Genomic DNA, 25,575 nt, shown 5'->3' with positions numbered 1-25,575 from the left:
CTCATAAGAGTCCGTCAAGGTGATGAGTGGAAGACGGCTTTTAATACCCCTGAGGGTCATTTTGAGAATATGGTGATGCCATTTGGGTTGACAAACGCACCTGCAGTGTTTCAACATTTCATAAATGATGTGTTCTCGCATGTTTTGGGGAAATTCGTTATTGCGTACCTAGATGACATCCTCATATATTCTTGCGACCGTGATACTCATTTAGATCATGTCAGGCAGGTGTTACAGCTTCTCAGAGAGAATAAGCTATATGCAAAACTGGAGAAATGTGTATTTTCGGTACAGGAGTTGCCTTTCTTGGGCTATATTGTGTCTGCTTCTGGTTTTAAAATGGACGCCGCTAAGGTGCAAGCGGTGTTGCATTGGGAACGGCCTGATAACCTAAAAGCGCTTCAGCGGTTCCTTGGGTTTTCCAACTACTATAGGAAGTTTATCAAGGATTTTTCCATCATTGCTAAACCACTTACTGACATGACTAAAAAGGGTACCAATTTCTCCGTTTGGCCTGAGGCTGCTGTGTGAGCATTTGAATCTCTTAAAAACAGGTTTGTTTCGGCTCCCATTCTGGTGCAGCCAGATGTATCAAAACCTTTAATAATAATAATAATAATAATAATAATTTTTATTTATATAGCGCCAACATATTCCGCAGCGCTTTACAAATTATAGAGGGGACTTGTACAGACAATAGACATTACAGCATAACAGAAATCACAGTTCAAAACAGATACCAATTGGAATGAGGGCCCTGCTCGCAAGCTTACAAACTATGAGGAAAAGGGGAGACACGAGAGGTGCATGGTAACAATTGCTTTAGTTATTTGGACCAGCCATAGTGTAAGGCTCGGGTGTTCATGTAAAGCTGCATGAACCAGTTAACAGCCTAAGTATGTAGCAGTACAGACACAGAGTGCTATTAACTGCATAAAGTGTATGAGAACATGATGCGAGGAACCTGATTATGTTTCTTTTTTTTTTTTTTTTTTAATGGGCCACACAGGGATGGTTAGGTTAATGCATTGAGTCGGTAGCCCAGTCTGAACAAATGAGTTTTTAGGGCACGCTTAAAACTGTGGGGATTGGGGATTAATTGTATTAACCTAGGTAATGCATTCCAAAGAATCGGCGCAGCACGTGTAAAGTCTTGGAGACGGGAGTGGGAGGTTCTGATTATTGAGGATGCTAACCTGAGGTCATTAGCGGAACCTTTTGTTGTAAAAGTCGATGCGTCTGAGGTTGGTGTGGGGGCGGTGTTGTCACAAGGCTCATCCTTAAGCGGTTTGCATCCGTGCGCCTATTTTTCCAAGAAACTGTCGCCCGCCGAACGTAACTACGATATCGGCAACAGAGAGTTGTTGGCAATCAAATTGGCCTTTGAGGAATGGCGACACTTCTTGGAGTGGTCCATAAGAATTTGCTTTATTTGGAGTCTGCCAAGCGTCTGTCTCCCAGGCAGGCTCGCTGGGCATTGTTTTTCACGCGGTTCAACTTTGTTGTCACTTACAGACCTGGTTCTAAAAACACTAAGGCGGATGCTTTGTCCAGGTGTTTTCCGGGGGGAGAGCCTCGGGAAGATCCAGTACCCATCCTCCAAAAGGGTGTTGTGGTTTCGGCTCTCACTACCGAGGTTGAGGCTGAGATTGCCGAGGCACAGGAGGAGGTACCATCTGAGCTTCCCGTCAATAAAACGTTTGTACCGCTTCATCTCCGCTTAAAGGTTTTGGCGGAGCATCATGATGCTGTCCTGGCTGGCCATCCAGGGGTTAGGGGTACCTTGGAGTTGGTGTCACGTCGGTTTTGGTGGCCTAAGATCCGACAGGACGTGGTCTCATACGTGTCAGCTTGCACCACGTGCGCTAGGACTAAGACGCCCCGGTCCCGTCCTGTTGGCACACTACTTCCTCTTGAGGTACCTAGTAAGCCATGGACGGAAATCTCCATGGATTTTATCACTGACTTGCCCTCCTCAGCTGGGAACACGGTCATCTTGGTGATTGTTGATCGGTTCTCAAAAATGTCGCACTTTGTGTCTTTGCCTTCGTTGCCTAACGCTAAGACTTTGGCTCAGGTATTTGTGCAGGAAGTGGTCAGACTTCATGGGCTTCCGTCTGACATCGTTTCTGATAGGGGGTCTCAGTTTGTGGCAAAATTTTGGAAAGCATTTTGTTCACGGCTGGGGATCAAGTTGTCTCATTCTTCGGCGTTTCATCCTCAGTCAAATGGTCAGACCGAGCGTATGAACCAAAATTTGGAACAGTACTTACGCTGCTTTGTTTCAGATAACCAGGAGGAGTGGTCGAAGTTTCTTCCTTTGGCTGAGTTTGCCATCAATAATCACCGCCAGGAGTCATCTGGGGAGTCTCCGTTTTTTGTGTTTACGGGCTTCATCCTCAATTTTGTACTTTGAGTCAGGGGGGCTCTTCCGGCGTCCCGGAGGAAGACCAGTTAGGAGCGCAACTGTCATCAGTCTGGAGGAGAGTTAAACAGCGCCTGTTGAGCGTGGGTGCTAGGTACAAACGTGTGGCTGACAGTAAGCGTGTGCCAGGTCCGGACCTGAGTGTGGATGACTGGGTGTGGTTATCCACAAAAAACATAAGACTCAAAATACCATCCCTTAAATTGGGTCCACGGTTTATTGGTCCATTTAGGGTCACCGCCGTCATTAACCCAGTAGCGTACCGATTGGAGCTTCCTACGGTGTATAAGATACACAACGTGTTCCACAGGTCTCTTTTAAAGAAGGTGGTGGGTTCCGTGAACGCGGTGCCTATGCCACCTCCAGTCTTGGTGGATGGTAATTTGGAATTTGAAGTCTCCAAGGTGGTTGACTCTCGTGTAGTGCGCCGCACTTTACAGTACTTGGTACACTGGCGTGGTTATGGGCCTGAGGAGAGGTCCTGGGTACCAGCCTCGGACGTTCATGCGGATCAGCTGGTCAGGTTTTTTCACCGCCGCCATCCGGACAAGCCGGGTCCTATAAGCCGTGAGGGCCCTGGGGTCCCTCGTAGAAGGCGGGGTACTGTCATGTCGGACGCTGTTCAGACCAGGTCGTTCAACAGACAGCGGTAATTCCGCTTTTGACCACTATGCGCTCATTGGCGTCGGCTAGATTTTATGTAGCTGGTCCGGGATTAATTTACCTGGTGCTCGGATTGGAAGCTAGGCCAGGCCCACTGCCTTTAAATAGTTCTCCTGAACATTGGGCGTCGCCGATTATAGCTTCTGTCTTGTGCATTGTTATCTCGGTCTGGAGTGGTGAGCAAGTAGTTGGAGTATCTTTGCTGGTGGTGTATTTCCCTTTGTCTTATTTGCTCCTTCCTATATTTGTATTTGTTTTGCCCTTTGCATTTATGGTGTATTCCTGAGTGACTGCGGCGTGGTGCTTATTTTTCCGTTAACCTTGTCTGTGCAAACTATGGGTATTGGAGTGTGGACTCTTCACTGGGTGGTGGGTGGTAGTTTCAGCATAGGGTTGAAACAGGAGATAGGGCGAGGGTGGAGGCCCAGACATGCACACCATCAGTGTAAACTCTGGGAGAGGGTCAGTCAGGGTTTCCCTAGTCTGAGGGAAATTGTAGGGGCCCGGGTTATTAGCTCTTTCCTACCTAGGTCTCCCGTGACATTTAATTTGGCCAGGTATATGCAGATCAGTGGTGGCTAGTAGGGTGCGTTTTCTTCCCCCAGACTAGTCATGTTATCACTTTCCTGTATGCGTAAGTAACATGATTTGCAAGAGTCGGTGACTGCTGGCTGTTTGTAAATCTCTGCCACCTTGATGTGCACTGAAGCCGGTATATGAACCCCATCATCAATCAGCGCACTGGACACTTGCAGTGATGTAGGACAGAGCCAGAAATGAGATTTTCAGAGCTTGCAGTTACTTTTGTCTGTGTCCTCAGTCACCGCTGCTTCCTTGTGCATGTGCACCCTCGACTAGTCACCCATTAATTTGTATATTCTTGGTCAAATTAAATAAATTCCCTTTAAGATGGACTCTATCAAACGTGTTTTGCCTAGCTGGCTATAACCTGAACACACTCTTGTGTTCTCTACAACCTGCATCTACTTCCTTCAGTTACTGTGCCTGTCTACATCCCTGATCTGTTTCTTCTTATGTGTCCTGCTCCTCTTATCTGCCTGCTTTCCTGATTCTCGCTGTTCCACATGGCATCAGGCAAGTCCAGGTAGCTGCACCATCGCCCTCAGTCCAAGTGTTCCCCCTGACCTGCTGCTTACTGAATCCACCTCACCAGGTGAACCCTAATAAGTCTACCTTTTCTGGCCATTTTTGACCTGCTAGATTTTTTTCTATTATTAGGCAATGTTTCCACGATGATCTTTTTTGATCAGTTTTTGATGTTGCAGATTTTCTGTAAAATACGCTACTTGCACTTTTTTTTCGAAAATACGCAGTGTAAATACTCATTGTGGGAATGTAGCCTTAGGTGACCTGAATATGGCCAAGAATGTATAATGAGAGAGTCTTAAGGTACCGTCACATTTAGCGACGCTGCAGCGATCTAGACAACGATGCCGATCGCTGCAGCGTCGCTGTGTGGTCGCTGGAGAGCTGTCACACAGACAGCTCTCCAGCGACCAACTATGCGAAGTCCCCGGGTAACCAGGGTAAACATCGGTTACTAAGCGCAGGGCCGCACTTAGTAACCCGATGTTTACCCTGGTTACCAGTGTAAATGTAAAAAAAAACAAACAGTACATACTTACATTCCGGTGTCTGTCGCGTCCCCAGCGTTCTGCTTCCCTGCACTGTAAGCACCGGCCGTAAAGCAGAGCGGTGACGTCACCGCTGTGCCCTGCTTTACGGCCAGCCGGCGCTGACACAGTGCAGGGAAGCAGAACGCCGGGGGTCGCGACAGACATCGGAATGTAAGTATGTAGTGTTTGGGTTTTTTTACATTTACACTGGTAACCAGGGTAAATATCGGGTTACTAAGCGCGGCCCTGCACTTAGTAACCCGATGTTTACCCTGGTTACCAGTGAAGACATCGCTGAATCGGCGTCACACACACCGACTCAGCGATGTCAGCGGGTGATCCAGCGATGAAATAAGGTGCTGGCCTTCTAGCTCCGACCAACGATGTCACAGCAGGATCCTGATCGCTGCTGCGTGTCAAACACAACGATATCGCTATCCAGGAAGCTGCAACGTCACGGATCGCTATCGTTATCGTTGTTAAGTTGTTGAGTGTGAAGGTACCTTAAGATATACTAAATAATTCTCACGTTCAATCTATCTATGCCAAACCTGAGGCTAAAAACCATTTAGCCCACAGAAAATGGTATATTGGTTTAGGAAATAAAAGTCTTTATTTCGAATAGTAAAGAAAAGCTGGGAACTCATCTATTACATCGGTGATATGTAAATATCCTACCTTCATTATGTCCTGGCTTGGAAGAAAGCTCCCGCAATTTGTTAATTGTTAGCTGTCTAACTTCTCGCATTGCCATGACAATATCATAATCACGTTCCAGCGTCTGTCGCACCTCTACACCCATGAGGGAATCTAGCCCTAAATCGGCCAGTGTGGTGTCAGGATTTAAGCTGGTCACGTCTCGGACACCTAGGGAAAAAAACAGAGCAAACTCAGAACATCAATCGTCTCAACCTAAAACTCTTAATGAGGTTGTCGCATCTAAGCCATTTATGGGATATTGAGAGTTTAAGTCAGAAATATTGAATTGATGTAGGCACCACAGCTGGAAACCATATCTATCCAGACAACAGGGCTCTGTTCTAGAGACAGAGGGTCCTAGCCATTGGAGCCACATCTATCGGGCATTTATGGCATATCCTAAAAACTAACGAATAAACCATTTGGATCAATAATGATCTGTATTGAGTGTTCTGTCAGAGATCTCCAATAAGTGAAATGAAATGATGTTCTCTAAGGAGCCCTCCAGACCACCTAGAAATCAGGGATGATTTGAGCTCAAAAGGGCTCAAAATTCATCACTGCATTTTCACTCCTTCTTTGGCATAAATAATTCTCAATTAGTGACTTTTTGATTTACGAGAAATTAATCAAAAGATCTGTTCCATTAATTTTCTGACTTTTAGATCAACATGGCTTTTTCAGATGCTTAGACTGATTCATCAATTGCGATTCTTTAATAAGTGGCAACATTTTTACACAAATGTACTCCTTAAAGGGAACCTGTCACCTGAATTTGGCAGGACCGGTTTTCGGTCCGATGGGCGGTGTTTTCGGGTGTTTGATTCACCCTTTCCTTTCCCGCTGGCCGCAATATTGGCTTGAAGTTCATTCTCTGTCCTCCGTAGTACACGCCTGCGCAAGGCAATCTTGCCTTGCGCACGCGCAGTATGCTTTGCCCAACTGCGGGCAAAGCCGAAAAGCATTAGTGCGCATGCGCCGGCGCACTATGTCCCGGAAGTATTTCGCTGTGTTCCCGGACATAGTGCGCCGGCGCATGCGCACTAATGCTTTTCGGCTTTGCCCGCAGTTGGGCAAAGCATACTGCGTGTGCACAAGGCAAGATTGCCTTGCACAGGCGTGTACTACGGAGGACAGAGAATGAACTTCAAGCCAATATTGCGGCCAGCGGGAAAGGAAAGGGTGAATCAAACACCCGAAAACACCGCCCATCGGACCGAAAACCGGTCCCGCCAAATTCAGGTGACAGGATCCCTTTAACTGACAGGAGTGATTTTTTTTGTATGCCAGAAATGTTTTCAAAAATTGTACGAAATTGTTTCAGAATATGACTTTTTGCTCTAAAAAGGTGCAAGAAAAGATTAAGAAGACAAAAAATAAAGACCATTTGTGCAAAATTCATGAATCACAAGTGCCGATTTGAAGCTTTGGTGGAAAGATGGCAACAAATACCACAAGACAAAAATAAAAATAAAAGTGGCTTAAAAAAACGCAAATGAGGAATTAGGACCAAATTCATCACCAATGTGATTTATGATTTAACTGGATTTCGGGCAAATAACTAAACGTACATCTAATGTTGTCCACAACATTAATACAAATCATATATTCTTCATACTAAGAGTAAGATTTCCAATACCACTGATGATTTTTGTTTAAATAGGAAGCCTTGGCCACCGAATTACTTTCTGAAATGTTGTTATTACCTAAAATGTGAGCTACAGCCTCCACCAAATCTTGTTGTCCAGCTCCTTTGGTTTTCACAGAGATGGTCTTCTCAGCTAAGACAAAACTGGACATTACAGGATGAGGCTGATTAAGGAACTGATCAAGAACCTCGAGACAGGAACTGATCCTCTGCGGTAATGTGCCACCAATTACTGTGTCGTTACTTCCCATGGTCTCCAGCACGACACCCACATCACCAATAGCTCCCCACTGGACAGCCAAACCTGGGGAGACAATTATACAAGTTTTAAAAAAATATATATATATATCAGGTGATTAAACAATAAAAGTATCATTATATTTCACAATTGTTTTACTCAAAATAATTAGTAGAAAGGTATTTTTGCAGTAAATTATGGCACTGCCCAAGCTAAGATCCACCTGTATTCCATAGAATCACATGCCATCCAGTGGTTACATTTCGGTATGTTTTATACCTGGCAGATAATCCTGACGACGTTTTTCGCAAATACGCTCCATTGTTGAGTTTGCAAATCCGTAGTTACTTTGCCCGGCATTTCCTCTCCCGCAACTCACTGAGGAAAATATGACAAAATGATCCAGCTCCGGACACTTCTCTCTGCTGACCCTGCAAAATGACAATCGGGACCTTATTTCAATCTGCGGTTTATATACCTGCATAGATATATACAGTCAAAAATGCCGCAAAGTAAGAATACTTTCAAAATAGAAGCGTTAATAGTTTATTTTTATCAATAAAAAAATGCAAAGCGAAGGAACAAAAGAGAAATCTAAATCAAATTAATATTTGGTGTGACCACTCTTTGCCTTCAAAACAGCGTCAAAGCATCAATTGTTCTAGGTACAGAACGTGGGCTCGAGAAGTTGACCGTACATCAGATCACACTCGGACCAATGTTATTCATGTCCGATTTTTTCCTCGTACAGAGTCAGTCGGGTGCGATTTTCACGGACTGACAAAATGGAGAAGATCATTTTCTTTCCCACATTCGAGAAATTCGAATCACACCGTGATCAAACTCTGATCTGAGTATGATTAGCATAACCAGCCTGACTCTCTCGGTTAAGGGAAAATACGGTGGTGGGTCCCTAGCCTCATAGTCAGGTACAATATTGCTCAAAAGTGAGTACACCCCTCACATTTTTGTAAATATTTTATTATATCTTTTCATGGGACATCACTGAAGATGTGATGCTTTCATACAATGTAAAGTAGTCAGTATACAGCTTGAATAACAGTGTAAATTTGATGTGCCCTCTAAATAACTCTTGTCTAAACTGCTGGCAACAAAAGTGAGTTCACCCCTAAATGAATATGGCCAAATTCTGCCCAATTAGCCATTTCACTCCCCGGTGTCATGTGACTAATTAGTGTTACAAGGTCTCTGGTGTGAATATGGAGAAGGTGTGTTAAAATTGCTGTTATTGCTCTCACACTATCTCATGCTGGTCACTGGAAGTTCAACATGGCTTCTCACGGCAAAGAACCCTCTGAGGATCTGAAAAAAAGAATTGGTGCTCTACATAAATGTGGCCTAGGCTATAAGAAGATTGCCAACACTTTGACACTGAGCTGCAGCACCATACCAGTTTAATAAGACAGGTTCCAGGCAGAGCTGGCCTTGCCATAGTCAACCAAAGAAGTTTAGTGCCTGTGCTCAGCGTCATATCCAGAGATTTTTCTCAATTTCCAAATAGACCTATGAGTGCTGCCAGCATTGCTGCAGAGGTTAAAGGAGTGGGTGGTCAGCCTGTCAGTGCTCAGACCATATGCCACACACTACATCAAATTGATATGCTTGGCTGACTTCCCAGAAGGAAGCCTCTTCTAAAGATGAATGACAAGAAAGCCCACAAACAGCTTGCTGAAGACAAGCAGACTAAGGACATGGACTACTACATCCATGTCCTGTGGTCTAATGAGACCAAATAACATATTTAGTTCAGATGGTGCCAAGCATGTGTGGCAGCACCCATGTGAGGAGCATAAAGACAAGTGTATCTTGCCTACAGTCAAGCATGGTGGTGGGAGTGTCACGGTTTAGGGCTGCATGAGTGCTGCTGGCTGTGGGGGAGCTACAGTTCATTGAGACAACCGTGAATGTCAACATGTACTGTGACATACTGAAGCAGAGCATGATCCCCTCCCTCTGTTAACGGGGCCGCGGGGCAGTATTCCAATATGATAACGGCCCCATACACACCTCCAAAAAGACCACTGCCTTGCTAAACAAACTGAGGGTAAAGGTGCTGGAATGGCCAAGTGTGTCTCCAGATCTAAACCCTCTTGAGTATACATGGGGCATCCTCAAATGGAAGGTGGAGGAATGCAAAGTTTCTAAAATCCACCAGCTCCGTGATGTCATCATGGAGGAGTGCAAGAGGATTCTAGTAGCAACCTGTGAGGGTCTAGTGAACTCCATTCCCAAGAGAGTTAAATGTTATGATCCCAGTGGTAGAGGATCTCTGATATTCCGGCAAGATAGCAAAAACATAAATACTGCTCTAGGGAGGTGGAAACTGGGCTAACCGCATACCTGATCCTAACACACACAACTAGAAGCAGCCGGTGAACGTGCCTACGTTGGTTCTAGACGTCTCGAGCCAGCCGGAGAACTGACTACCCCTAGAGGGAAAATAAGACCTCACTTGCCTCCAGAGAAATTGAACCCCAAAGATATAGAAAGCCCCCAACAAATAATAACGGTGAGGCAAGAGGAAAACACAAACGTAGAGATGAACTAGATTCAGCAAAGTGAGGCCCACTAGTCTAGATAGACAGAAAATAGATAGTGGACTATGCGGTCAGCAGAAAACCCTACAAAAACATCCACGCTGAACATTCAAGAACCCCCACACCGACTGACGGTGCGGAGGGAGAATATCAGCCCCCTAGAGCTTCCAGCGAGCCAAAAAATCAAATATTAAGCAAGCTGGACAAAGACACTGAAAAATGCAAACGATCCAAATTATACAAAACGGACTTAGCTTTTCTTGCATGAGACAGACTGAAAGGAATCCGGAGGAGACCATATAGGTCTGGATACAACGATGCCAGGCAAGAGACTGAGTCCGGAGGAGACTTAAATAGGGAACACCCGCTGCTTAACGACACAGCTGGAGCTCAGGCCTGCAACAAGACATGCCTAACACAATACCGTTAGTGACCACCAGAGGGAGCCCTGTTGTGAAATTGGATTTTGGGCTCCCCCGGTGGCCACTGGTGGAATTGAACTGGTGTGCATCATCCCCTCTGTTCACCTGTTTCCATCAGGATGTGGGAGTCGCTATTTAACCTTGCTCCTCTGTCACTTCCATGCCGGTCATCATTGTAATCAGAAGCCTTTCTGTGCATGTTCCTGCTGCTAGACAACTCCCAGCTAAGTTGGACTTTAGTCCTCGTTTGTTTTTGCATTTTGTTCCAGTTCACAGCTGTAGTTTCGTTTCTGTGTCTGGAAAGCTCTTGTGATCTGAAATTGCCACTCTGATGTTATGAGTTAATACTAGAGTCTTAAAGTAATTTCAGGATGGTATTTTGATAGGGTTTTCAGCTGACCATGAAAGTGCCCTTTCTGTCTTCCTGCTATCTAGTAAGCGGACCTCAATTTTGCTAAACCTATTTTCATACTACGTTTGTCATTTCATCTAAAATCACCGCCAATATATGTGGGGGCCTCTGTCTGCCTATCGGGGAAATTTCTCTAGAGGTGAGCCAGGACTATATTTTCCTCTGCCAGGATTAGTTAGTCCTCCGGCCGGCGCTGGGCGTCTAGGGATAAAAACGTAGGCAACGCTACCCGGCTACTGTTAGTTGTGCGGCAGGTTTAGTTCATGGTCAGTTTAGTTTCCATCCTTCCAAGAGCTAGTACTTATGTTTGCTGGGCTATGTTCTCTTGCCATTGAGAACCATAACAGTTTGACCGGCCAAAAAAGGGTTAAATTAATTGACAGAGTAAGGAGAGAAAAGAGAAGTCTGCTGAAGATTTTTTTTTTTTTCCCTTCCCTTCAGTTCTGAGTGTGCTTGTAATTGAATCTCTTGCAAGTCTGCCTATATTGCAGCCTTTCTCTCTCTCTCTCTCCTTCTAATCCTGGAATGGCTCTGTGTTCACCTGTTTAAAATGGATATTCAGAGTTTAGCTGCAGGTTTGAATAATCTCACCACGAAAGTTCAAAATTTACAAGATTTTGTTGTTCATGTTCCTATATCTGAACCTAGAATTCCTTTGCCTGAATTTTTCTCGGGGAATAGATCTTGCTTTCAAAATTTCAAAAATAATTGCAAGTTGTTTTTGTCCCTGAAATCTCGCTCTGCTGGAGATCCTGCTCAGCAGGTCAGGATTGTGATTTCCTTGCTCCGGGGCGACCCTCAGGATTGGGCTTTTGCATTGGCTCCAGGGGATCCTGCGTTGCTCAATGTGGATGCGTTTTTTCTGGCCTTGGGGTTGCTTTATGAGGAACCTCAGTTAGAGCTTCAGGCGGAAAAGGCCTTGATGTCCCTATCTCAGGGGCAAGACGAAGCTGAAATATACTGCCAGAAATTCCGTAAATGGGCTGTGCTTACTCAGTGGAATGAGTGCGCCCTGGCGGCGAATTTCAGAGAGGGTCTCTCTGATGCCATTAAGGATGTTATGGTGGGGTTCCCTGTGCCTGCGGGTCTGAATGAGTCCATGACAATGGCTATCCAGATCGATAGGCGTCTGCGGGTGCGCAAACCTGTGCACCATTTGGCGGTGTCTACCGAGAAGACGCCAGAGAATATGCAATGTGATAGAATTCTGTCCAGAAGTGAACGGCAGAATTTAAGACGAAAAAATGGGTTGTGCTTCTATTGCGGTGATTCAACTCATGTTATATCAGCATGCTCTAAGCGTACTAAGAAGCTTGATAAGTCTGTTTCAATTGGCACTTTACAGTCTAAGTTTATTCTATCTGTGACCCTGATTTGTTCTTTATCATCTATTACCGCGGATGCCTATGTCGACTCTGGCGCCGCTTTGAGTCTTATGGATTGGTCCTTTGCCAAACGCTGTGGGTATGATTTGGAGCCTCTTGAAACTCCTATACCCCTGAAGGGGATTGACTCCACCCCATTGGCTAGTAATAAACCACAATACTGGACACAAGTAACTATGCGGATTAATCCGGATCATCAGGAGATTATTCGCTTTCTTGTGCTGTATAACCTACATGATGTGTTGGTGCTTGGATTGCCATGGCTGCAATCTCATAACCCAGTCCTTGACTGGAAAGCTATGTCTGTGTTAAGCTGGGGATGTAAGGGGACGCATGGGGACGTACCTGTGGTTTCCATTTCATCATCTATTCCCTCTGAGATTCCTGAATTCTTGACTGAATATCGTGACGTTTTTGAAGAACCTAAGTTTGGTTCATTACCTCCGCACCGGGAGTGCGATTGTGCCATAGATTTGATTCCGGGTAGTAAATACCCTAAGGGTCGTTTATTTAATCTGTCTGTGCCTGAACATGCTGCTATGCGAGAATATATAAAGGAGTCCTTGGAAAAGGGACATATTCGTCCTTCGTCATCTCCCTTAGGAGCCGGTTTTTTCTTTGTGGCTAAGAAAGATGGCTCTTTGAGACCGTGTATTGATTATCGGCTTTTGAATAAAATCACGGTTAAATATCAATATCCGTTGCCACTGCTGACTGATTTGTTTGCTCGCATAAAGGGGGCCAAGTGGTTCTCTAAGATAGATCTCCGTGGGGCGTATAATTTGGTGCGAATTAAGCAGGGGGATGAGTGGAAGACCGCATTTAATACGCCCGAGGGCCACTTTGAGTATTTGGTGATGCCTTTTGGTCTTTCAAATGCCCCTTCAGTCTTTCAGTCCTTTATGCATGACATTTTCCGTGATTATTTGGATAAATTCATGATTGTGTATCTGGATGATATTTTGATTTTTTCGGATGACTGGGACTCTCATGTCCAGCAGGTCAGGAGGGTTTTTCAGGTTTTGCGGTCTAATTCCTTGTGTGTGAAGGGTTCTAAGTGCGTTTTTGGGGTTCAAAAGATTTCCTTTTTGGGATATATTTTTTCCCCCTCTTCCATCGAGATGGATCCTGTCAAGGTTCAGGCTATTTGTGATTGGACGCAACCCTCTTCTCTTAAGAGTCTTCAGAAATTTTTGGGCTTTGCTAACTTTTATCGTCGATTTATTGCTGGTTTTTCTGATGTTGTTAAACCATTGACTGATTTGACTAAGAAGGGTGCTGATGTTGCTGATTGGTCCCCTGCTGCTGTGGAGGCCTTTCGGGAGCTTAAGCGCCGCTTTTCTTCCGCCCCTGTGTTGCGTCAGCCTGATGTTGCTCTTCCTTTTCAGGTTGAGGTCGACGCTTCTGAAATCGGAGCTGGGGCAGTTTTGTCGCAGAGAAGTTCCGATTGTTCCGTGATGAGACCTTGTGCCTTTTTCTCGCGTAAATTTTCGCCCGCCGAGCGGAATTATGATGTTGGGAATCGGGAGCTTTTGGCCATGAAGTGGGCTTTTGAGGAGTGGCGTCATTGGCTTGAGGGGGCTAGACATCAGGTGGTGGTATTGACTGACCACAAAAATCTAATTTATCTTGAGTCCGCCAGACGCCTGAATCCTAGACAGGCGCGCTGGTCGTTGTTTTTCTCTCGGTTTAATTTTGTGGTGTCCTACCTGCCGGGTTCTAAGAATGTTAAGGCGGATGCCCTTTCTAGGAGTTTTGAGCCTGACTCCCCTGGTAACTCTGAACCTACAGGTATCCTTAAGGATGGAGTGATATTGTCTGCCGTTTCTCCAGACCTGCGGCGGGCCTTGCAGGAGTTTCAGGCGGATAGACCTGATCGTTGCCCACCTGGTAGACTGTTTGTTCCTGATGATTGGACCAGTAAAGTCATTTCTGAGGTTCATTCTTCTGCGTTGACAGGTCATCCTGGAATCTTTGGTACCAGGGATTTGGTGGCAAGGTCCTTCTGGTGGCCTTCCCTGTCTCGAGATGTGCGAGGCTTTGTGCAGTCTTGTGACGTTTGTGCTCGGGCCAAGCCTTGTTGTTCTCGGGCTAGTGGATTGTTGTTGCCCTTGCCTATCCCGAAGAGGCCCTGGACGCACATCTCGATGGATTTTATTTCGGATCTTCCTGTTTCTCAGAAGATGTCTGTCATCTGGGTGGTGTGTGACCGTTTCTCTAAGATGGTCCATTTGGTTCCCCTGCCTAAGTTGCCTTCTTCTTCCGAGTTGGTTCCTCTGTTTTTTCAAAATGTGGTCCGTTTGCATGGTATTCCGGAGAATATCGTTTCTGACAGAGGAACCCAATTCGTGTCTAGATTTTGGCGAGCATTCTGTGCTAGGATGGGCATAGATTTGTCTTTCTCGTCTGCTTTCCATCCTCAGACAAATGGCCAGACCGAGCGGACGAATCAGACCTTGGAGACATATTTGAGGTGTTTTGTGTCTGCAGATCAGGATGATTGGGTTGCTTTTTTGCCTTTAGCGGAGTTTGCCCTCAATAATCGGGCCAGCTCTGCCACCTTGGTGTCTCCTTTTTTCTGTAATTCGGGGTTTCATCCTCGATTTTCTTCTGGTCAGGTGGAATCTTCGGATTGTCCTGGAGTGGATGCTGTGGTGGAGAGGTTGCATCAGATTTGGGGGCAGGTGGTGGACAATTTGAAGTTGTCCCAGGAGAAGACTCAGCTTTTTGCCAACCGCCGGCGTCGGGTTGGTCCTCGGCTTTGTGTTGGGGACTTGGTGTGGTTGTCTTCTCGTTTTGTCCCTATGAGGGTTTCTTCTCCTAAGTTTAAGCCTCGGTTCATCGGCCCGTACAGGATATTGGAGATTCTTAACCCTGTGTCCTTCCGTTTGGACCTCCCTGCATCTTTTTCTATTCATAATGTTTTTCATCGGTCATTGTTGCGCAGGTATGAGGTACCGGTTGTGCCTTCCGTTGAGCCTCCTGCTCCGGTGTTGGTTGAGGGCGAGTTGGAGTACGTTGTGGAAAAAATCTTGGACTCCTGTTATGACCCCAATGGCGAGGGTCTCAGAGGAACGTGGAAGTCTGCAGAATACAAAAATCCAGCTCATAGGGCAGTGGTAACTGGGTTAACCATATATCTACTCCTAACGCCAACACTAGAAGTAGCCGGGGATCATTCCTACGTTGATTCTAGATGACACGCGCCAGCCGGAGAATCTAGCTACCCCTAGTAGAGGAAAACAAAGACCTTTCTTGCCTCCAGAGAAGGGGACCCCAAAGCTGGATAGAAGCCCCCCACAAATAATGACGGTGAGGTAAGAGGAAATGACAAACACAGAAATGAACCAGGTTTAGCACAGAGAGGCCCGCTTACTGATAGCAGAATAAAGAAAGGTAACTTATATGGTCAACAAAAACCCTATCAAAATCCACACTGGAAATTCAAGAACCCCCGAACCGTCTAACGGTCCGGGGGGAGAACACCAGCCCCCTAGAGCTTCCAGCAAAGGTCAGGATATAGATTTGGAACAAGCTGGACAAAAATACAAAACCAAAACAAATAGCAAAAAGCAAAAGGCAGACTTAGCTGATATAACTGGAACCAGGATCAGTAGACAAGAGCACAGCAGACTAGCTCTGATAACTACGTTGCCAGGCATTGAACTGAAGGTCCAGGGAGCTTATATAGCAACACCCCTAACTAACGACCCAGGTGCGGATAAAAGGAATGACAGAAAAACCAGAGTCAAAAAACTAGTAACCACTAGAGGGAGCAAAAAGCAAATTCACAACAGTACCCCCCCCTTAGTGAGGGGTCACCGAACCCTCACCACGACCACCAGGGCGATCAGGATGAGCGGCATGAAAGGCACGAACTAAATCGGCCGCATGAACATCAGAGGCGACCACCCAGGAATTATCCTCCTGACCATAGCCCTTCCACTTGACCAGGTACTGAAGCCTCCGCCTGGAGAGGCGAGAATCCAAGATCTTCTCCACCACGTACTCCAACTCGCCCTCAACCAACACCGGAGCAGGAGGCTCAGCAGAAGGAACTACAGGCACAATGTACCGCCGCAACAAGGACCTATGAAATACATTGTGAATAGCAAACGACACAGGAAGATCCAGACGAAAAGATACAGGATTAAGAATTTCCAATATCTTGTAAGGCCCAATAAAACAAGGTTTAAATTTGGGAGAGGAGACCTTCATAGGAACAAAGCGGGAAGAAAGCCATACCAAATCCCCAACGCGTAGTCGGGGACCCACACCGCGACGGCGGTTGGCAAAGCGCTGAGCCTTCTCCTGTGACAACTTCAAGTTGTCCACCACATGATTCCAGATCTGCTGCAACCTATCCACCACAGAATCCACCCCAGGACAGTCAGAAGGCTCCACATGACCCGAAGAAAAGCGAGGATGGAAACCAGAGTTGCAGAAAAAAGGCGAAACCAAGGTGGCGGAACTAGCCCGATTATTAAGGGCAAACTCAGCCAACGGCAAGAATGTCACCCAATCGTCCTGATCAGCAGAGACAAAACACCTCAAATAAGCCTCCAAAGTCTGATTGGTTCGCTCCGTCTGTCCATTAGTCTGAGGATGGAAAGCAGACGAAAACGACAAATCAATGCCCATCCTACTACAAAAGGATCGCCAGAACCTGGAAACGAACTGGGATCCTCTGTCTGACACAATATTCTCAGGGATGCCGTGCAAACGAACCACGTTCTGGAAAAACACAGGAACCAGATCGGAAGAGGAAGGCAGCTTAGGCAAAGGAACCAAATGGACCATCTTGGAGAAGCGATCACATATCACCCAGATAACGGACATGCCCTGAGATAGCGGAAGATCAGAAATGAAATCCATGGAGATATGTGTCCAAGGTCTCTTCGGGACAGGCAAGGGCAAGAGCAAACCGCTGGCACGAGAACAGCAAGGCTTAGCTCGAGCACAAGTCCCACAGGACTGCACAAATGACCGCACATCCCTTGACAAGGAAGGCCACCAAAAGGACCTGGCCACCAGATCTCTGGTGCCAAAAATTCCCGGGTGACCTGCCAACACCGAGGAATGAACCTCGGAAATGACTCTGCTGGTCCACTTATCCGGGACAAACAGTCTGTCAGGTGGACAAGACTCAGGCCTATCAGCCTGAAATCTCTGCAACACACGTCGCAGATCCGGAGAAATAGCTGACAAGATAACTCCATCCTTAAGAATACCAACAGGATCAGTGACTCCAGGAGCATCAGGCACAAAGCTCCTAGAAAGAGCATCGGCCTTCACATTCTTTGAACCTGGTAAATACGAGACAACAAAATCAAAGCGGGAGAAAAACAATGACCAGCGGGCCTGTCTCGGATTAAGGCGTTTAGCAGACTCGAGATACATCAGATTTTTGTGATCAGTCAAGACCACCACACGGTGCTTAGCACCCTCGAGCCAATGACGCCACTCCTCAAATGCCCATTTCATGGCCAACAACTCCCGATTGCCCACATCATAATTTCGCTCGGCAGGCGAAAACTTCCTAGAGAAAAAGGCACAAGGTTTCATAACAGAGCAACCAGGGCCTCTCTGCGACAAAACGGCCCCTGCCCCAATCTCCGAAGCATCCACCTCAACCTGAAAGGGAAGTGAGACGTCAGGCTGGCACAAAACAGGCGCCGAAGTAAACCGGCGTTTCAACTCCTGGAAAGCCTCCACGGCAGCAGGAGCCCAGTTAGCTACATCGGAGCCCTTCTTGGTCATATCCGTCAAAGGTTTCACAATGCTAGAAAAATTAGCGATAAAACGACGGTAGAAGTTAGCGAAGCCCAAGAACTTCTGAAGACTCTTAACTGACGAGGGCTGAGTCCAATCAAGAATAGCTCGGACCTTGACTGGGTCCATCTCCACAGCAGAAGGGGAAAAAATGAACCCCAAAAAGGGAACCTTCTGTACACCAAAGAGACACTTTGAGCCCTTGACAAACAAAGAATTTTCACGCAAAATTTTAAAGACCAACCTGACCTGCTCCACATGCGAATCCCAATTATCAGAAAAAAACAAAATATCATCCAGATAAACAATCAAAAATTTATCCAGATACTTCCGGAAAATGTCATGCATAAAGGACTGAAAAACTGAAGGCGCATTGGAGAGCCCAAAAGGCATCACCAAGTACTCAAAATGACCTTCGGGCGTATTGAATGCGGTTTTCCATTCATCACCTTGCTTAATGCGCACAAGGTTGTACGCACCACGAAGGTCTATCTTGGTGAACCACTTGGCACCCTTAATCCGGGCAAACAAGTCAGACAACAGCGGTAAAGGATACTGAAATTTGACAGTGATCTTATTTAAAAGCCGATAATCAATACAAGGTCTCAAAGATCCGTCCTTTTTTGCCACAAAAAAGAATCCCGCACCAAGAGGGGAAGAAGACGGACGAATATGTCCTTTCTCCAGAGACTCCTTGATATATGAACGCATAGCGGTATGTTCAGGTACCGACAGATTAAACAGTCTTCCCTTAGGAAATTTACTGCCTGGGATCAAATCTATAGCACAGTCACAGTCCCTATGAGGAGGCAGTGCACTGGACTCAGACTCACTGAAGACATCCTGATAATCAGACAAATACTCCGGAACTTCCGAAGGCGTAGAAGAAGCAATAGACACAGGCAGGGAATCCCCATAAATACCACGACAGCCCCAACTTGAGACTGACATAGCCTTCCAGTCCAGGACTGGATTATGGGTCTGTAACCATGGCAGCCCTAAAACAACCAAATCATGCATTTTATGTAAAACCAGGAAACGTATCACCTCGCGGTGTTCAGGAGTCATGCACATGGTAACCTGTGTCCAATACTGCGGTTTATTTGCTGCCAATGGTGTAGCATCAATACCCCTAAGAGGAATAGGATTTTCTAATGGTTCAAGAGTAAAACCACAGCGCTTAGCAAATGAGAGATCCATGAGACTCAGGGCAGCACCTGAATCTACAAACGCCATGACAGGATAAGATGACAGTGAGCAAATCAAAGTTACAGACAGAATAAATTTAGGTTGCAAATTACCAACGGTGACAGGACTAACAACCTTAGCTATACGTTTAGAGCATGCTGAGATAACATGTGTAGAATCACCGCAGTAGTAGCACAAGCCATTCCGGCGTCTATGAATTTTCCGCTCATTTCTAGTCAGGATTCTATCACATCGCATTAAATCAGGTGTCTGTTCAGACAACACCATGAGGGAATTTGCGGTTTTTCTATCACATTGCACCGAATTAGGTGTCTGTTCAGACAACACCATGAGGGAATTTGCGGTTTTGCGCTCCCGCAACCGCCGGTCAATTTGAATAGCCAGTGCCATAGTATCATTCAGACCTGTGGGAATGGGAAAACCCACCATAACATTCTTAATGGCTTCAGAAAGGCCATTTCTAAAATTAGCGGCCAGTGCACACTCGTTCCAATGTGTCAGCACGGACCATTTCCGAAATTTTTGGCAATACACTTCAGCCTCGTCCTGCCCCTGAGACATAGCCAGCAAGGCCTTTTCTGCCTGAATCTCAAGATTGGGTTCCTCATAAAGTAAACCGAGCGCCAGAAAAAACGCATCAAGATCAGCCAATGCCGGATCTCCTGGCGCCAGCGAAAAAGCCCAATCCTGAGGGTCGCCCCGTAAGAACGAAATAACAATTTTTACTTGCTGAGCAGAATCTCCAGATGAACAGGGTCTCAGGGACAAAAACAATTTACAATTATTCACGAAATTCCTAAACTTAAACCTGTCTCCGGAAAACAGTTCAGGAATCGGTATTTTAGGTTCTGACCTAGGATTTCTGATAACATAGTCTTGTATGCCCTGCACACGAGTAGCCAGCTGGTCCACACTTGTAATCAAGGTCTGGACATTCATGTCTGCAGCAAGCATAGCCACTCTGAGGTAAAGGGGAAGAAGAAAAAAAAAAAAAAAAAAAACTCAGAATCTTCTTTCTTATAATCCCTCTTCTGCAATGCATTAAACATTTAATACTGGCCTGGCAAACTGTTATGACCCCAATGGCGAGGGTCTCAGAGGAACGTGGAAGTCTGCAGAATACAAAAATCCAGCTCATAGGGCAGTGGTAACTGGGTTAACCATATATCTACTCCTAACGCCAACACTAGAAGTAGCCGGGGATCATTCCTACGTTGATTCTAGATGACACGCGCCAGCCGGAGAATCTAGCTACCCCTAGTAGAGGAAAACAAAGACCTTTCTTGCCTCCAGAGAAGGGGACCCCAAAGCTGGATAGAAGCCCCCCACAAATAATGACGGTGAGGTAAGAGGAAATGACAAACACAGAAATGAACCAGGTTTAGCACAGAGAGGCCCGCTTACTGATAGCAGAATAAAGAAAGGTAACTTATATGGTCAACAAAAACCCTATCAAAATCCACACTGGAAATTCAAGAACCCCCGAACCGTCTAACGGTCCGGGGGGAGAACACCAGCCCCCTAGAGCTTCCAGCAAAGGTCAGGATATAGATTTGGAACAAGCTGGACAAAAATACAAAACCAAAACAAATAGCAAAAAGCAAAAGGCAGACTTAGCTGATATAACTGGAACCAGGATCAGTAGACAAGAGCACAGCAGACTAGCTCTGATAACTACGTTGCCAGGCATTGAACTGAAGGTCCAGGGAGCTTATATAGCAACACCCCTAACTAACGACCCAGGTGCGGATAAAAGGAATGACAGAAAAACCAGAGTCAAAAAACTAGTAACCACTAGAGGGAGCAAAAAGCAAATTCACAACAGACTCCCGTGTTTCCAGACGGAAACTCCAGTATCTGGTCAAATGGAAGGGATACGGTCAGGAGGATAATTCTTGGGTGACTGCCTCTGATGTTCATGCCTCCGATCTGGTCCGTGCCTTTCATAGGGCTCATCCTGATCGCCCTGGTGGTTCTGGTGAGGGTTCGGTGCCCCCTCCTTGAGGGGGGGGTACTGTTGTGAAATTGGATTTTGGGCTCCCCCGGTGGCCACTGGTGGAATTGAACTGGTGTGCATCATCCCCTCTGTTCACCTGTTTCCATCAGTATGTGGGAGTCGCTATTTAACCTTGCTCCTCTGTCACTTCCATGCCGGTCATCATTGTAATCAGAAGCCTTTCTGTGCATGTTCCTGCTGCTAGACAACTCCCAGCTAAGTTGGACTTTAGTCCTCGTTTGTTTTTGCATTTTGTTCCAGTTCACAGCTGTAGTTTCGTTTCTGTGTCTGGAAAGCTCTTGTGATCTGAAATTGCCACTCTGATGTTATGAGTTAATACTAGAGTCTTAAAGTAATTTCAGGATGGTATTTTGATAGGGTTTTCAGCTGACCATGAAAGTGCCCTTTCTGTCTTCCTGCTATCTAGTAAGCGGACCTCAATTTTGCTAAACCTATTTTCATACTACGTTTGTCATTTCATCTAAAATCACCGCCAATATATGTGGGGGCCTCTGTCTGCCTATCGGGGAAATTTCTCTAGAGGTGAGCCAGGACTATATTTTCCTCTGCCAGGATTAGTTAGTCCTCCGGCCGGCGCTGGGCGTCTAGGGATAAAAACGTAGGCAACGCTACCCGGCTACTGTTAGTTGTGCGGCAGGTTTAGTTCATGGTCAGTTTAGTTTCCATCCTTCCAAGAGCTAGTACTTATGTTTGCTGGGCTATGTTCTCTTGCCATTGAGAACCATAACAGAGCCCAGAAACACAGTTCACAACAGTACCCCCCCTTGAGGAGGGGTCACCGAACCCTCACCAAGACCCCCAGGGCGATCAGGATGAGCAGCGTGAAAGGCATGAACCAAATCAGCCGCATGAACATCAGAGGCGACAACCCAGGAATTATCCTCCTGACCATAGCCTTTCCACTTAACCAAATACTGGAGTTTCCGTCTAGAGATACGAGAATCCAGAATCTTCTCCACCACGTACTCCAACTCGCCCTCAACCAAAACCGGGGCAGGAGGCTCAACAGCAGGAACCACAGGCACCACGTACCGCCGCAACAAGGACCTATGGAACACATTATGAATAGCAAATGGCGCTGGAAGGTCCAAGCGAAAAGACACCGGGTTAAGGATTTCCAAAATCTTATAAGGACCGATAAAGCGAGGCTTGAACTTAGGAGAGGAGACTTTCAAAGGAACATGCCGAGAAGACAACCAAACCAAATCCCCAACACGAAGTCGGGGACCCACACTGCGGCGGCGGTTGGCAAAACGCTGGGCCTTGTCTTGTGACAATTTCAAATTGTCCACCACATGGTTCCAAATCCGCTGCAACCTATCCACCACAGAATCAACCCCAGGACAGTCAGAAGGTTCAACCTGGCCCGAGGAGAAACGAGGATGAAAACCAGAGTTGCAGAAAAAGGGTGAAACCAAAGTGGCAGAACTAGCCCGATTATTAAGGGCAAACTCGGCCAGTGCCAAAAAGGTAACCCAGTCGTCCTGATCAGCAGAAACAAAACATCTCAAATAAGTCTCCAACGTCTGATTAGTTCGCTCGGTCTGGCCATTAGTCTGAGGATGAAAAGCCGACGAAAAAGATAAATCAATGCCCATCTTAGCACAAAAGGATCGCCAGAATCTGGACACAAACTGGGATCCTCTGTCAGACACAATATTTTCAGGGATGCCGTGCAAACGAACCACATTCTGAAAGAACAAAGGGACCAAATCAGAGGAGGAAGGCAACTTAGGCAAGGGCACCAAATGGACCATTTTAGAAAAACGATCGCACACCACCCAGATGACAGACATCTTCCGAGATACCGGAAGATCCGAAATGAAATCCATGGAAATGTGCGTCCAAGGCCTCTTCGGGATAGGCAAGGGCAAAAGCAACCCGCTGGCACGAGAACAGCAAGGCTTAGCCCGAGCACAAATCCCACAGGACTGCACAAAAGAAGGCACATCCCGCGACAAGGAAGGCCACCAAAAGGACCTAGCCACCAAATCTCTGGTACCGAAAATCCCAGGATGTCCCGCCAACACTGAAGAATGAACCTCAGAAATAACTCTGCTGGTCCATCTGTCAGGGACAAACAGTCTCTCTGGTGGGCAACGATCAGGCCTATCAGCCTGAAATTTCTGCAGCACTCGTCGCAAATCTGGGGAAATGGCAGACAAAATCACTCCCTCTCTGAGAATACCAGCCGGCTCCGAGACTCCCGGAGAGTCAGGCACAAAACTCCTAGAAAGTGCATCAGCCTTCACGTTCTTCGAACCAGGCAGGTACGAGACCACAAAGTCAAAACGGGAGAAAAACAACGACCAACGAGCCTGTCTAGGATTCAGGCGCTTGGCAGACTCGAGGTAAATCAGATTTTTATGATCAGTCAAGACCACCACACGATGTCTAGCTCCCTCGAGCCAATGTCGCCACTCCTCAAATGCCCACTTCATAGCCAACAACTCCCGATTACCAACATCATAGTTCCGCTCAGTAGGCGAAAATTTTCTTGAAAAGAAGGCGCATGGCTTCATCACGGAGCCATCAGAACTTTTTTGCGACAAAACAGCCCCTGCACCAATCTCAGAAGTATCAACTTCAACCTGGAAGGGAAGAGAGACATCCGGCTGGCACAAGACTGGCGCTGAAGTAAACCGACGCTTCAGCTCCCGAAAGGCCTCCACGGCCACAGGAGACCAATTAGCAACATCAGAACCCTTCTTGGTCATATCCGTCAAAGGTTTAACCACGCTGGAAAAATTAGCGATAAAACGACGGTAAAAATTAGCAAAGCCCAAGAACTTCTGCAGGCTCTTAACAGACGTGGGCTGAGTCCAGTCATGAATGGCACGGACCTTGACTGGGTCCATCTCCACAGTTGAAGGGGAAAAAATAAAACCCAAAAAAGAAACCTCCTGTACCCCAAAGATACATTTTGAGCCCTTCACAAATAGAGCATTCTCCCGCAGAACCTGAAACACCATCCTGACCTGGTTCACATGGGACTCCCAATCATCAGAAAAAAAACAAAATATCATCCAGATAAATAATCATAAATTTATCCAGATATTTCCGGAAGATGTCATGCATGAAGGACTGAAACACAGAAGGGGCATTCGATAATCCAAAAGGCATCACCAGGTACTCAAAATGACCCTCGGGCGTATTAAATGCCGTTTTCCATTCATCTCCCTGCTTTATGCGCACAAGGTTATACGCACCACGAAGATCTATCTTGGTGAACCAACTGGATCCCTTAATCCGAGCAAACAAATCAGACAACAATGGCAAAAGATACTGAAATTTGACAGTGATCTTATTCAGAAGACGATAATCAATACAGGGTCTCAAAGACCCGTCTTTCTTGCCCACAAAAAAGAATCCTGCACCAAGAGGAGAAGAGGATGGGCGAATATGTCCCTTCTCCAAAGACTCCTTTATATAACTCCGCATCGCGGCATGCTCTGGCACAGATAAATTATAGAGTCGTCCCTTAGGAAACTTACTACCAGGAATCAAATCTATAGCACAATCACAGTCCCTATGAGGAGGAAGGGCACTGGACCTGGCCTCATTAAATACATCCTGAAAGTCTGACAAAAACTCAGGGATCTCAGAAGGAGTAGAAGAAGCAATAGACACCAATGGAGAATCGCCATGAATCCCCTGACACCCCCAACTAGACACAGTCATAGCTTTCCAATCTAAAACTGGATTATGGGCCTGTAACCATGGCAGACCCAAAACGACAACATCATGCATTTTATGCAGTACCAGAAAACGAATCACCTCCTGATGTACAGGAGTCATGCACATGGTCACTTGCGTCCAATACTGAGGTTTATTCTCTGCCAATGGCGTAGAATCAATTCCTCTAAGAGGAATAGGATTTTCCAAAGGCTCCAGGACAAAACCGCAGCGCTTGGCAAACAACAAATCCATCAGACTTAAAGCAGCACCAGAATCCACAAAAGCCATAACTGAGTAAGAAGATAATGAACAAATTAAAGTCACAGACAAAATAAACTTAGGCTGAAAAGTACCAATGGCGACAGGATTAACAATTTTTTTTAAGCGTTTAGAGCATGCTGAGATAACATGTGTTGAATCACCACAGTAGAAACACAACCCATTTTGACGTCTATGATTTTGTCGCTCGGCTCTGGTCAAAATTCTGTCACATTGCATAGAATCAGGTGACCGTTCAGACAGCACCGCCAAAGGATTAACAAATTTGCGCTCCCGCAAACGTCGATCAATTTGAATGGCCAGAGCCATTGAATCATTCAGACCTGTAGGGATAGGAAACCCCACCATCACATCTTTAATGGCTTCAGAAAGACCATTTCTGAAATTTGCGGCCAGTGCACACTCATTCCATTGAGTAAGCACGGACCATTTCCGAAATTTTTGACAATATACCTCAGCTTCGTCCTGACCCTGAGAGATAGCCAGCAACATCTTTTCAGCCTGATTTTCAAGATTAGGCTCCTCATAAAGCA

General features: G+C 46.1%; 1 protein-coding gene across 1 annotated transcript in view; it reads right to left on the bottom strand.

The window, feature by feature from the left end:
* FASN (fatty acid synthase) overlaps positions 1 to 25,575 on the bottom strand; it is a 108,712-nt gene that overhangs the window by 14,544 nt on the left and 68,593 nt on the right. Inside the window, exons 36-38 of the mRNA XM_077251392.1 lie at positions 7,590 to 7,741; positions 7,131 to 7,376; positions 5,404 to 5,592 (exon numbers count right to left, since the gene is read on the bottom strand). Of these exons, the coding sequence (XP_077107507.1) occupies positions 5,404 to 5,592; positions 7,131 to 7,376; positions 7,590 to 7,741 (587 nt within the window). The remainder of the gene's footprint in view (positions 1 to 5,403; positions 5,593 to 7,130; positions 7,377 to 7,589; positions 7,742 to 25,575) is intronic.

The sequence above is a fragment of the Ranitomeya variabilis genome, chromosome 4 (assembly GCF_051348905.1).
Source record: "Ranitomeya variabilis isolate aRanVar5 chromosome 4, aRanVar5.hap1, whole genome shotgun sequence".
Taxonomy (NCBI): Eukaryota; Metazoa; Chordata; class Amphibia; order Anura; family Dendrobatidae; genus Ranitomeya; species Ranitomeya variabilis.
This window is presented reverse-complemented; position numbering and strand designations above follow the sequence as displayed.